The sequence below is a fragment of the Eretmochelys imbricata genome, chromosome 2, assembly GCF_965152235.1.
Source record: "Eretmochelys imbricata isolate rEreImb1 chromosome 2, rEreImb1.hap1, whole genome shotgun sequence".
In the NCBI taxonomy this organism is placed as follows: Eukaryota; Metazoa; Chordata; order Testudines; family Cheloniidae; genus Eretmochelys; species Eretmochelys imbricata.
In genome coordinates, this window is record NC_135573.1 from 189,596,691 (window position 1) to 189,611,359 (window position 14,669).

The 14,669-nt window shown below is 41.0% G+C and overlaps 1 protein-coding gene across 1 annotated transcript; it reads right to left on the reverse strand.

Annotated features, from left to right (window-relative positions):
• Positions 1 to 8,450: 8,450 nt before the first annotated feature.
• On the reverse strand, positions 8,451 to 9,494 carry XCR1 (X-C motif chemokine receptor 1). Its single transcript, XM_077809290.1, has one exon. The coding sequence runs from the start codon at positions 9,492 to 9,494 to the stop codon at positions 8,451 to 8,453; it is 1,044 nt and encodes a 347-aa protein (XP_077665416.1).
• Between the last annotated feature and the right edge of the window lie 5,175 nt (positions 9,495 to 14,669).

Below are 14,669 nucleotides of genomic sequence, written 5' to 3' on the forward strand. Positions count from 1 at the left end.
ATGCCCCCTTCAAGAGAGTTTATCTTCTCTGCTGCATATTCCGTTTATGTACATGCAGAACTAAAAAACACACCTACAGTACAATTCACCAGGACCTGTGATGTTATATGGACAACATAAATTCAATTTTTGTGCACTGAAAGTTAATCACAATCTGTGGTGGTGAACTGATGGGTGGGATCAGAGTTGAAGAACTCAAGTATCCACTCTTTGTGCTCCTGAATAAGAAACATAGGGCCTGATATTCCAGATTTATACCAGTTTGAAAGGAGTAACTCGAAGACAGTCAATGGAGTTACAAGCCTGTTAAAACAGTGTGAGAGGAGAAAAGTGCAATGAATTCACCAGCCCTTTCTCCTTTTCTTATATGCAGCATTACTCCACCACATGCCGGCTGGCCAGAACAGAGTCTCTCTAGTCAAGAAGAATGCAAAGTGCATGCCAATAAAAACAGATCATAATTTCATAAACAAAAGTGATAGCTTTATACCTGTCTAACAGGTATGTGCAACAGGGTAAACAATAGTGGGAGTGCTGCACCTAAATCCTCAGACATTCTGGAGCGAGACCCGGCTGGATTTGTGCAGACAAAATCCTCACTGTCAGCAGTAGATTTGCCTACACAAGGACTTCTGTGAATATTTAGGTCAGCATTTCATAAGTGGGGGGGGGGGGGGGGAGGGAGGATTCGTGTGCACATTTTCTACAAAATGTCCAAACAACATTGCTCCTCCAGAAAATTTGCAGAACTCTCCTCTAATGAGAAGATTATGAACAATCAAAGACAAGTTTACACTTTGGAGAAACACAGAACTTTTTCACAATTCTATTCGGGAGAAAGAGAGACATTGTTATTATTTCTGATGTCTATAGCATTTCACAGGCATGTAAAAACACTTCCCTGCCCTAAAGATCTTCCAATCCAAATATCGGTTACAATACTGGACTACTACAGAGAACGCCTCACACCGGGACGGAAAGAGAGCAAGACACCTCCGTGTGAACAAGGGGACCGAGAGGGAGGCAGAAGCGGCAACAAAGGAGAGTTGGTAGTGACAGAAGAATGATGACGGGAGGAAGGCAGGGGAAAGAAAGCTTGAGAGCTTTGACGTAGCATCCCGCATATTGCATGCTAATGGCCTGGGTGGCGTTTATTCTGCTTCCTGAAAAGGTTTAAACCAGGCATGAAAAACGACTGTCAGCTGCTCCCCCAGCTGTTTGTTGTTGGCTGGCTACGCAGGGAGGAATCTACCTGTTACACCACCCGCTGGAAACTTGCTGGGAAACAGTCTCACACCCTTGCCAACTTGTGAGAGTCACAAGTGGGGAGGAGCGGGGAGGGAGAAGAGAGAGAGAGCAGGGCGCTGAAGGGAGCACTGAAACCGACAGGGCCGGGAGAGAGTGTTTGGGAAGTTGCAGAGCGGGCGGCAGAGGGGCAAAGTTTTGCGGAATTGAAGGCATGCCCTTCACACACAGGGGCTCCGGCATGTGCACTCCAGGGGGTGGGGAGGGGTGTCTGCCTACAAAAGGCAACAGCAACACACACACACACACAGCACGTCGGAAAGAAACCCCCAGCAGCCAAGTGACAAAGTCAAAACAGAATGCAGTGACTTCTCCTGTCCCACAGAACGTAACCTGCAGAACTGAGCCTGCCTGGCCCTGCCAGCCCCTCTCCTGCCAGGCACTGCCTCGCGCCCCCCAGCCAGGCCGCTACCCGCGCGCGCGGGGGGGGGGGGGCACTCTGTTTACACAGGGGAAAATAAGTATAGTCCACAGAAGGGAGAAAGTACATTACCTCCGCCTGGGCAGCCATTACATTGGAATACACTGAGGAGGTTTCACTACAACTCCCATGATTCCTCTGGCCTACATCTCCCATGAGTCCCTTGTCCCTCTTTAACCCTTTAATTGCACGGAGTAACAACAATGGTAATTTTCACTCCATGCATCTGAAGCAGGGGTTTTTTTACCCACACACGCTTATGCCCAAATACATCTGTTGGTCTTTAAGGTGCCACCGGACTCCTTGTTTTGTTTTGTTTTTTAACAATAGTGATAATCCCTACCCCTTATCTGATACAGTACTTTTTATCTGCAGCTCTGGAAGCACTTTGTAAATGGGGTGAACACCATTCCTCCCCCCCCCCCCCATTTTACAGATGTGGAATCTCAGGCACAAAGAGGTGAAGTGACTTCTCACACAGCAGGTCTGTGGCAAAGTTGGGATTAGCTCCAAGGACTCCCAACACCACAATCTGTGCTCTGTTCGCCGGATCACAGGGCCTCTGAGAGTCAAGAATTGTCTTCTTTCCAGCCAGCTGTTATGGGCTCCATGTCTCTGTCCCTTCTCATTCCTGTTAAATGTCATATCATTATTAATTATCAGTAGTATTACCATGGTGCCTAGAAACCGTGGTCATGGACCAGGGCCCCTTTATGTTTAACATGGTACAAACACAACAAGAAGATGGTCTCTGCCACAAAGTTCATAGCTGCAGTGCCTGCAGAGAGAGAATGAGAAAATGCTACTGATGTAATATATAAAACAAGGTGAGCAAAGATGACAGTCATGATAGACATGATCGAATAGTCCCTTCTGGCCTTAAAAAAAAAAAAAAATCTATCAAGGGACACTCTATAAAAGTCAAAATCAAAAAGTGAAATGAACTAGTTTGACATTTCTTATGCGTTAATAGTTTAATAAGTCTTGAGTATTAGACTTCTTCCCCATGCTGGATTGAAGATTATTTTTATCCCAAGAAAATGGTATCGAGTAAATGCATACCTTTTTTTTCCCATTCCAGAGGACAGAACAGACTCTGAAAGGCCTTTAACTTGCCTTGTTGCTTAATGGAGGCAGCTGAGTTCGCTTACCACAGAGAAGTAAAAGGTATTTTTGTAATACAGGCTTTTTACACAGTGGCATACATCACTGAATGTTAAGTGAAATGTGTTGAAGTAAATTGCCTCACACATTAAGAAAGTGCATATATTTGCTTAGAAAAATAAGATTTTTGATTATGGTTTCCTCACCAAATGACTCATGTGTGACTGAAATATCTGATTGAATTGATATTCAATCAGATATGTAAAGAAGCAGCAGCTTTATACTGAAACTTACACTTAGCAAGTGCCTGGAAAGGTTGAAAGGGAGCTTTCAAATAGCAATTATTAGTTTTTCTTTGTAGCACTGGAGCTCATGGAGATCCCAGCTGAGATCATTGCCCCATTGTGCTTTGAACTGTAGGTAGAAATTTAAAAATCCACTTTTTAATGGGTTTTTCATAATTTCTCTTACAGTATCAATAACCAAAAATGTCACTTCCTAAATCAGGTGCCACTCCCATTGAAGTTAAAGGAAGTTTGGTCAGAGTAGGACTGAAAAGTTTTGGCCTTCACTTTGCTAATTACCAAAGTTATTTGCATTTGTTCTGTATCAATGACATTCAGCTCTGTGTAGAGGGGTAGCACAAGTTCTATATATTACTTAAGTCCCACGTAAGCCCTATTTTGAAGGTTTAAGGGGAGGGAAGTGATGCATAGGTCTTGTGCTGCACAGGAGTGAATTTCATCCTCTGAACTCAACAACTCCTCTAATTTGGTCCGACAACAAAGGCAATACTGATGCTGAATTTGTTACTTCAGAATCATTGTCAGAATAGAGGGTGAATAGAGCTGGTCGAAAAATTACTGTTGAAACTTTTTTGGTGGAAAATGGCACTTGGACGACGTAGACATTTCTGCAGAAAAATATATCAACCCTCTGGTTTTAAAACAGAAAATTTTTAAATTAAAAAAAATTTTTTTTTATGAAAACACCTAGCTTGCAAAGGCATAGGGAAAGTTTCCAATGGCCCCAGCATGGGAGTGAGAGCATTTTCAAAGGGGCATTTTTCCTCTGTAGATTTATATGGCATTTGCCTTAAGAACTGCTTTCCCCTATTTTCACAAAGAACCAATGAAGATCCTTTTTACCCTCATGCTACTCTCCAGATTACTTGAGTATCAGTGGCAGAACTCTCAGGTATCACTACATCCATGTTCCTCTTATTTTCATATGTAGCTATTCTTTATATGTAATACAAAATCCCCTCTAGTACTACATATGGGCTGTTCTCACTTTAACTGAGAGCTAATCTATATTAGAGATACAAGGAGTGTGAGGTAATTAAATCTTTTATTGGACCAACTTGTGCTGCTGAGAGACAAGCTTTTGAGCTTATACAAAGCTCTTCCCCTTATCTATATAGTATTCTAGGGTCTGTTTCTCATGTGTATTATGTTTACAGCATACACACAGAGGAGATGGAGTATTTTATGTTTATATCTTTCTGAAATGTTGCAACGCAACACTATTTCTTAAAATTCAGAACCCTAACACACAAGAACCCCAAAACAGAGAAGGACAAAAGCAGGCTGCTCCCAAAAGCACAGAGCCACAACTCAACCCACCTTGCTCTAGGCTGGCTGGCTGGCTGGCTGCAAACTGATTACTCAAGGCCTGGGATAGCATGTTTGCCTGCAGTGCCCCTAGCCTGCAAGCATGAGGAAACTCCTGACACACTTAAAGTGATATCTTATAATTTTAACACTGTTTTCAATACACCACAGTACGCTCTTCTGTTTTGCCTCTTGCACGTGCTGTGATCCTTCAGACGGCACCTATCAGAATATATTCATTTTCAGATATTTTGAACCTAATTCAGCAATGGTCAATGGGAGTTCTGAGACCACTTAACACCAGGCTCTATTTCTTCAACAGTCGATATGTAAGAAAAATTTCTTATGAGGCAATGAAAGTGCTTATTTAAAAATAAGTGGAAGAGAGGAAAAATCCAAGGTTGGGGTTGGGGTGTGATGTGCATTGTTATTCCTGATTTTAACAATTTTGGTTTTGATTTCAAACAGCTGAGCACTGTATTATGGAGTCCCAGTTTTCCGATCTTGCAAAAATTTAAAATTTTGCAAAACATCCCCCTCCTGAATCAGGATGAAAAGTCAAAATCTCGAGAATTTTCATTTACTGAAAATTTGGGAAAAAAAGTGCATCAGGTCAGTTGAAATGTTTCATTTTGATAATTTTAAAAACCTTGTTTCAATTTCAACTTTTTTTTTTTACATTTTTAAAAACCAAAAATATGGCTGCAAAACCAAAAAAAAACCCTGAACTTTTCATTTAGTAAATGACAGAACCAAACCTTTCAAAATTCTTTTCTCCAAAGTTTTTTCAAAATGGGAAATTAGTCAACACCAACCTTTCCTTTCCCACAGATGATTTTGGTTTTAACAAACCAATATTTTCTGGCAAAGCTTCATTGAAAAATTCCTGATCAGTTCTACTTATAATGTTACTTTTCAGGCAAAGATACCATGCCAGATACAGAACAAGGCCTCCCACTGTGGAACCCTGCTGCAGACAAAGTTCTACACATGAAGCAACTTCTGGATCATGTCCCTGTAAGGTAACTCAATAGCATACTAGACATCATCACAAAAGACAGATATATAAAAACACAGGATATGAAACAATCTAAGGTTTCTTGCACAGCATCCACACTCATCATCCCTAAATGCTTCTGTTTTATTTGATGCCTGGATTGTCCACGTTTCAAGTTTGAAAACTGACCCCTGAATATATACAATGGGCCTAATCTTGCTCCCACTGAAGTCAGTAGCAACACTGCCACTGACGGCAAATAGAGAATGAGCGGGCCTCAAACCTCAGCACTGTACTATATTTTGCAAAATGAAGATTAAGAGCATTAGGAAGCTACACTATGTACAGTGGTTTATAGTCCACATTCTTGTTTTGGATAATAAATGTATGTATAGAAAGACAGTGTAGCCTAGTAGATGAAATACTGGACTGGGACTCAGGAGAGCTGGGTTCTAATCCTGGGTCTGTCATTAATCCATGGGTGACCTTGGGCAAATCACTACTCCTCGCCTTACCTTGATTCCCCCCCCCGCATCTGTAAAATGGGGGTAATGATATTAACCTCCCTGTAAAGCACTTTGAGATCTGTGGGTGTAAAAACTGTTATATAAAAGAGCTAGATATTTTATATTATAGTAGTGCTTAAGAACCCCAGTTACAGATCAGGGCCCCAGTGCGGTAGGCACTGTACAGACAAGTAAAGAAGACAGTTCCTTCCCAAGAGAGCTCACAATCACATGACAAACTGCAAATACTTCAGGTACAGTTTTAATAGGAATTAATCGAAAACAGAAAATACCAAATGTTACATGTTATTCTGCATTAGTAAAATTCAATTTTCTTTACATACTCCATTTTCAGAAATACAGATATCCTAACCAAAACACAAAGTTAAAAATCAAACTAATTTAACTAAACTGTTTAAAGTTAAAAACCAAAAACAAAAAACCAAACCAAAAAACAATTCACATGGTTAATCTTATCCCTTTATTATATTGCCCGGCCTCATACAGAATATGAAATAAAACCAAAACAAGAATTATAGAGGGTGCCTCATAGCACCTGTCATAGTTAAGTTTTCAGCATCCTTTGAAATGATGCAGACAAGGGCCTTAATTTTCTCTTGTTTACTCAGGTGTAGCTTTGTTGAAGTCAATGGAATTATTCCTGAATCAGATCCATTTTCCTTTGGGTGGTCTTCATCTGCATAGCTGAAGGCATTTTTGCCCTGATTTTAAGTCTATTGAAGTCAGTGGAAAGAATCTTCTTAATTTCAGTGGTCTTTTGAGGAGTCTCTTTGGCTGGAATCCTTCACCCCAAGCCAAGATACCTCAGCTAAAGACAATGAAAAGGCTTATCCCAAAAGTGTTAGCTGTACTGAAAGGGTAAACTCACTCATGTTTAATGGGATGGATGGATTTCCCTAGAGTAACCCGATTGAGAATTTAGTTCTGGTAGCTGAATTCAGGCTCAGACTAAAAAGGTACAGTGAAACTTCTCTTAAAACCACCCCAAAAACACCACTTGTGCCTACTAAAGGTCAACTTTAACTACAGATCAGACTAAATTGTAGTGAGGACCACATAGGAATGCTGTAAAGTGGTTGCTTAGGAAAGGGGGTTACCAAATGGAATCAAGAACTAATTCAGGGTCCATTGCAAAGAGCTACATAAATGCAATGTTATGTTTGAGATTCTACACCAAGGTTAAGAAATTGCAAGCACTGGTTTCCAGAGCATCTGTAATGCAGTTATGTTACGAGTAGGCAACAGATGTAACACACATGGCTTGGAGGAAAAATACAGGTTGAAAATGTGGCAGAGTGTCAGTTCTCATGAAAATCTTTAGTTAATACTTCTTGACTTATGTGTTCAACATCTCAATAAATCCCATTGCAATAATATATAGTTTTGTATTGAAAATACATAATAGAAATAAGCCAATGGAACTAACAACAATTTTAAAATATATTGCATTTAAAATGGATTGTTGCAGGAAGTCAGACTAGATGATCATGATGGTGCCTCCTGGCCTTAAAGTCGAGGAGTCGCACACCTTAAGAGCTAGATTGTCAAAGCTGTGTGCATGCAAGGGTTTGCACATGCCTAAATGCTGCATGTAAATACCAAAAAGCTCACACACCAATCAGCTATTTGCACAAATGGGTAATTGCATCTTCGTCTAGCCGAGCTAGGCATCTACCTGAGTTGCACAGGCACATCTCATATTTGTATGCATAAGCTGATATACTCAAAGATATGTGCATGCCTAACTTTGACTGGGCCTGCTTTTCAGAGATTCAAACATTTCTGTACATAGATGAAGTATTTTAAATACCAGCTAGAACTGCAAAACAAGCATTTACATTAAGACCTACTGTTCTAGCTTTCTAAAGAAAAAACATTTCTTTTACAAATAAAGGAAACAGTGATATCTCAATAGATATTACTATCAAAACAAGAAATGAAGCAGGCTCATTCTTCACTCTGTGCTGTGACTTTACAAGAATTAAGAAAGTATTAACACACTCATTAACTTAATTCCTTCTACCACGCATCAACCACCAAAACTTCCTACTGAGGATCAGAAAATGGGTTTGTGTTAATCTTATAATATTAATAGCTTTGTACACAGCAGCAGTGAAAAGTTTACCTTGAAAACATCAGGTATTCTGAGTTATGTAGCTACTGTCAAACTAATAAGACCTGGCTTAATCCCAGATAGAGACATTGGGTGAGTTCTGCTCTCATTTACTCTGCTTCAATGCTACTGGATATGATGGAATTGCAGGAATGTAAGTGAGAGCAGAATTTGGCCCCTTATCTAGAAAAGCCTAGAGGTGATGTTACCCCCTCCCCATGGAAATACATTTTCTATTAGTTTTCCACATCTCAAATATTCCAAAGAATAAATATGTGAGTCTTTCAAATGAATGCCTCTAAAAATCAACTATTGTTAATGGCTTTAAAATCTGAATATTTCACTCATGCTTAGCACTGCTGAGCAGCCTTCAGTAAATGGAATTATCTTCATAGTGGAATTTGCCATGAGAATAAATCCTGGGGCTGGAGATTTTCCCATTGTTGAATGGGCAGAGGTAATTGCACAGGTGCATCAAATGTCTTCTGAATTTGACCCCAACAAATACGTAGAGCACAGGGTTAAGGCAGCAGTGGGAAAAGGCAATTTTGCGGCTGATGTAGAAGGCATATGCAATGTTCTTTTGGATCTCACAGTTCAGAAAGATGTAATGAGCTGGCAAAGTTTGCAGGAAACAGAGTATATTATAAGGTGCCCAACTCAGGAAAAAAGCTGCCACAATGGTAAAGATGAGTCTCACAGTTCTGTGCTTCCTGTGAGATCTTGTTCTGAGCAGAATTTGTAGTATCTTGACATAACAAAATACAATAACAACAAATGAAAAGAGAAAGAAGACATTTCGCTGATAAATGTCTACCCTTTTCCAATGTAAGTCAGTGTAATCACAGGTCCTGAAATCATCCAGATCAATTTGCACTTGGGTGAAAATCATCTCAGGAACCACAACTAACATGCTAGCACCCCAAATGGCCAAGCTCACCTGAATGCCACACTGGCGTGTCTGAGTACTCAAGGCTGACAAGGGGTTCACCACTGCCAAGTACCGGAGAATAGTCATTATGGTCAAAAAAATAATACCACTGTAGTAGCTGATGGAGAAAACAGTATTCACAGCCTTGCAGAGGAAATCACCAAAAATCCATCCATGCAAATGATACACGATCCAGAAGGGCAGCACGCAAGAGAAGACCAGGTCAGAGATGCAAAGGTTCATGATGAAGATGTTTGTTAAAGATGCAAGGTTTTCATACTTCATTAGGATCCATAACACCAAACTATTTCCTAGCAGGCTAAGAACAAAAGCCAGCGAGTACAGAATGGTGGTGAGATGAGCACCAAATGTGTGGAGGTCATCCATTTCACACACATTACTAGAGTTGTTAAAATAACTGAAGTTCCCATACTCTTCATAGTCGTCTGAAGACGAGTTTAAGTAATAGTCGGATTCACCCATTTGGATGTGTAAACCCAAATGGCACTGTCACAGCAACTGGTAGAAACCCCCACAAAGAACCAGACTTTTTATGATATTTTCTGTGACCAGTAGGGTCTTCTCTTATCTAAGCCTTTAAGTTTCTGTGCATGCCACAAATGGAGTAGTGAAATTTCTTCCGTTTTACTGTGGGGGCGTGATTTAAATTTTACATCTTTACCCTGAGGAGCTGGAATATGGTCACAAATGGAATTTTGCATTAATAGAACATTAGGCACAGACTTCAATTTTTGCATTTCTTAATTAGTTTAAATTCAAAAAGTCTCAAAAGCAAGTTAATCAGTTTGCACATTATAGCTGCCAACAACTGAATATTTTACCTGGGATAATTCCAGCTAGAGTTGTGTGCACACTGATGTATCTATATTTAAGGACAGTTATCAGGACTTCAGAACCCATCCAGTTTTTACACTGTTCTGAAAAGATATTTACCCAACACGTGATCCTGTTTCACGATTCAATTCTGCAGAAAACTTATAAAACCAGGCAAACTTCCAATGCCAGTATAGAAATAGATAAAAAATACAAATAGATTAACATTAGTAATGAGAGGATTTTTCAAATTAGTATTCTAAAAGAGAACAAACTGCAGCAACTGCAAACACTTTCGCATGATATTGGGTTGGAAGTGAACACGTCGAAGACAAAGTGGATGCAGAATGACCATTGTGCAGAAGGAATCATCACTGTAAACGGGAAAGAAGTCGAGGAGGTTGAAAAATATATTTACCTGGGTCAGCAGCTGAGCAGAGACAACTCATTCGAAGGGGAATGCTGTAGGAGGCGAAAGGCAGGGTGGGCAAGTTTCAACAAAATAAAGACGTCTCTAATGGATGATGAGCTGCCCATGAAGAAAAGGAAAGCACTGTTTAACTCCACTGTTCTGCCAGCAATGATATACAGAGCAGAAAGCTGGTCAACAACGAAAGCAGAGGAAGAAAAATTTGCTGTCACCCAGAGAGCAATGGAAAGGCAAATTTGTAAGATATCGCTCTGTGATCACATACCGAATGAGGAGATCAGAAGGCGTACATAGGTGAATTATGTAGTGCAGGTGATGTACGACGCAAAGCGGAGCTGGGCGGGTCATGTAGTCTGCAGGCAAGACAATAGGTGGACAACCTGCATCAGTGACTGGATCCCCAGAGACCACAAGCGACCACGGGGCAGACCGAAAACGTGCTGGGCCGATCCCATGACAAAACTCTTTGGCTAGAAATGGAAAGAACGTGCTCACAACAAAACAGAATGGTGTAGCGTCAACTTGTGTTTGTGGAGGGACAGACGAGGACAAGCCAGACAAAGGTGATTCTAAAATATATAAAGGTGTTGATCCAGCTCCCATTGAAGTTAACAGAAATTTAGTCACTGATTTCAATAGGAGCAGAAGCAGACTCATGTTGTTTCTTTATTTCCCTCTTCTCTACCTTCCTTTCCTGAACTTTTCATAGAATATCAGGATTGGAAGGGACCTCAGGAGGTCATCTAGTCCAACCCCCTGCTCAAAGCAGGACCGATCCCCAACTAAATCATCCCAGCCAGGGCTTTGTCAAGCCTGACCTTAAAAACTTCTAAGGAAGGAGATTCCACCGCCTCCCTAGGTAACGCATTCCAGTGTTTCACCACCCTCCTAGTGAAAACGTTTTTCCTAATATCCAATCTAAACCTCCCCCACTGCAACTTGAGACCATTACTCCTTGTTCTGTCATCTTCTACCACTGAGAACCATCTTTTCCCCATTGAGTCCTTCCTTGTGTTGTTCCCTTTGACTCACCATCTGCCACTTTTACAATAATGCAAATCTGAAGGAAAAAATCTCCTGGATCATTTATGGGCTTTTCTTATTTACACAAGTAGTTCTATTTGTTGCAGGAGTGCTCTATGGCTGTGTATATGTAAATAGTTACTAGACAAAGTGCTAGTGGATGGTGCTCAAGAACATGGAGCATAGTTCCTAAGTTATGTACAACCAGTAAAACTTGTGTACTGCCAATGACTTCCTCTGTGCTGATGTTTAAAAGAAGCTCTTATGACCATTGACTTCAGAAGGCAACCTGTAGGAATTGGCCCAGAGTTTATTGCTTTAAGACCAACTTCTCAAAAGTGGCCTCTGATTTTGTATGCTTCAGTTCTGGTGAACCCAACTTAGGATACCTACGGCCTGATTCTTCCAGAAGTGTTAAATACCCAGAGCTTTAGTTGAGTCAACGGGAACAGCAGGTGATTGGCATTTCTGAATATCAAGTCTATGACTTTTCAAGTGGGGCATCCAAAAATTGAGACATCTGTTATAAATGACCACTTTTATTCCTGCTTGCCTCTGTGAGTGATGCCACCATTCGTTTTTCTGCTACACTGATTTATAGGAAGGGCAAGGTGATTTTTCTTTTTAAATGGTTATGAAACTGGGATCTTTTACTGGTATCATTCAAATGAAATGGAAGTCAATAAATACATGAAAGATGAATGTTTGAAACTTACAACTCCTGATTTTGATTAAGACCTAAAATTAAAGGGCAAAATTCTGCCCTGATGCACACCTCAGACACTGACCTATTTGCTGGTGTTGGGAGGTCACAGTTCTGAGAGGAATTTGTACCAGTAACTCTCAGGGTATGCCCTAAACAATAATACCAGCAGTCATTGGCATATTCCCTGTCAGCAGCATTGGTCTCACCACTCAGGGGGCCCATGGCTCAGTGACCCCCTGTAAGAACCTGCAGGACTAGAAGTGGGAATCCTAGGGGGTGTTAGACCACTGACCCCTCCACATCACCCCAGGAAGGTTATGCTAGAATCCTGCCAGAGGACCTTGTGAAGCTGGGACCAGCAGGAAGTACCACGCAGCAGGACTTGAGTGGCAGCTCCTCGCAGCCCACTGATTGGCTGGCACTAGTACTTAGTTGTATGAGCAACAATTCAGTCTGCTTTGCTTCAGACCCTGAGCATGAGAGATCCCAGACTCCAACTTCTGACCCTGCAGCCCTGCCCAAACCTGACTCTTGATTTACCCTCTGGCCTGTCTGAGGCTCGGACTTCCCACTACCTGGCCCTGCCTGCCTGCTGATGCCCGTCTCCTGGTTTGCCCTCTGGCTTGTCTCAGACTCTGATCTTCTGGTACCCGAATTGGCCCGACTCCCACTCAGACCACTTGGTCTGATTGACCACCCAAGACCTGGTCGTGACACCCACTGGGCTATGGTAGCCACTCACTCAAACTTGATCAGATGGGCCTCTGGACCTAGACAGGGTGGAGCTGGAACTGTTGCTTGAAGTAGCCACCTAGTCCATGGTGATGTGCCCCTGAAATAATAGCTTCTGGAACTGCTCTTGCTGCTGTTGTGCTGTTATCTGGGCCTGCTGAAACTGCTGTTGGCCTGCTTTCTGGGCATGCTGCTGACATACTAGCCATTTCAGGAGGGCCTGAAACCCAAATTGACACAAGGTTGGCAATAGCCTCTAGCCGTTCTCCTGCTATGCTGTTTTACAAGCAATAAACTAAAATATACAAACCCAAAAAGTATCAGCTCTCCAGAGTAGCTCCTAAGCTTCCTCAGAACTCCCTACCTTGGATTCTGGTTAGCAGTTCTGGAGGAGCGAACTACTTCACCCTCATTAGGATATCAACAAGGCATCTCGGCTCCCTCTAAGAGACACCCAAAAACTTGTGCACCCCTGGCATACACAGAAATAGGAATTGGAAAATAAACTAGGTGATGACTGGGATGGGCCTGGGGACTTCAGAGAGAAGACAGACACACTATCATTGTAAAAACATTTAAATAAAGCCTTACAGCAGATCATAAACCTGTGACCAAATAATTCACAAGAAATAGTGCTTGATGAAAACTAACTTGTTTCCTGCTCTATCCTCACAAACATCAAGCAAGCAGCACTGAAAACCCAAGACATCACAAACCAGCTTCTCACTTTCCTTCTGAATCTTCTCAATCTTTGGTTACAGGCACAGGTACTTGCTACTTAATAAAATGGTAGTTAGGCACCTAGGCACTTCTGAAAATCCCACAAGGTGCCTATTGCATCCTTCGGCACCTAAATACCTTCAAGGGTCAGATTTTCAGTCCTCCTTGCTTTACATTCAATGCGAGACTCCCAGGATCAAACCCCAAGTCTTCCTTCACTTTGCTCTTTCTTCGTAAGAACACACTACTGTGCCTGGGGTATCAATTAAAATGCATATGGGGCAGGCAAACGCTGGGGGTGATTAACATGCATTTGGCCCTGATGTTTCAGTCACCAGATAAATGCAGCTAACACCACTATTAGCAGTGAAATTAGTCAGGATTTTACTTACCCATATAACCAAACCGAATTTGGCTCCAAAGGTAGAAATTTCCCTAATTTTTGCCATTAGGGCACATATGAAGAGAACAAAATACATTGTTCTAGTTAGAATAATTCCTACCATGGTTGCACATTTAGGAATATTGTTTTAATTGTACACAGGTGGTAACATTAGCTTCAGCTGTTAATTAAAAAAAAAACTTCTGCTTTTTCCTATATTTGCTGTTCTCAGTGGTTATATTGTTATGCTCTGAACTTCGTTTTTTCCTTCAAGATACCTTCTGGTTATGTCACAAATGAGGAAATAGGACTTTCACTAATATATGAAGATGTTTTAAAATAAACCCTGCATTTTCTTCTAGCGGTTTCATTCATAATGTCAAAACTACACGAACTATGTGTTAAAGATGTTGATTAATTTACATGTAAAGATTTGCAGTACAATGCACAATGATATGTAATAATAATGTGGTTGTATAAAAGGCACCATCCACTTACAAGACACAATTATAAGCATTTTTAGACTTTAAACAGCCTTTAGACTGCCTGCTGTGTGGGTTTTTTGTTTGTTTGTTTTAAAGCCTTCAGGAGCAAATGAGCAGCTGCTGTAAACTCATTTAAGCCAGTGGAGTTACAAGTATATGCAGGGACACGTATTAGTTTGGCAACTCAATCCTAAATAATGATTGTGAAAGTGAACACTTATGTGAGGATACTTGTACTCAGTAGGGCTGGCTGAAATGTTTCTGTCAAAACCCAAACTTTGTTTTTGATTACATTAAAGTTTTCACAGAAAGCGTCTGCTTTCCTTTTAAACTTTTCATTTAGGGA

Coding starts and splice junctions, on each gene's coding strand:
- XCR1 (XM_077809290.1), bottom strand. CDS start 9,494: ATGGGTGAATCCGACTATTACTTAAACTCGTCTTCAGACGACTATGAA.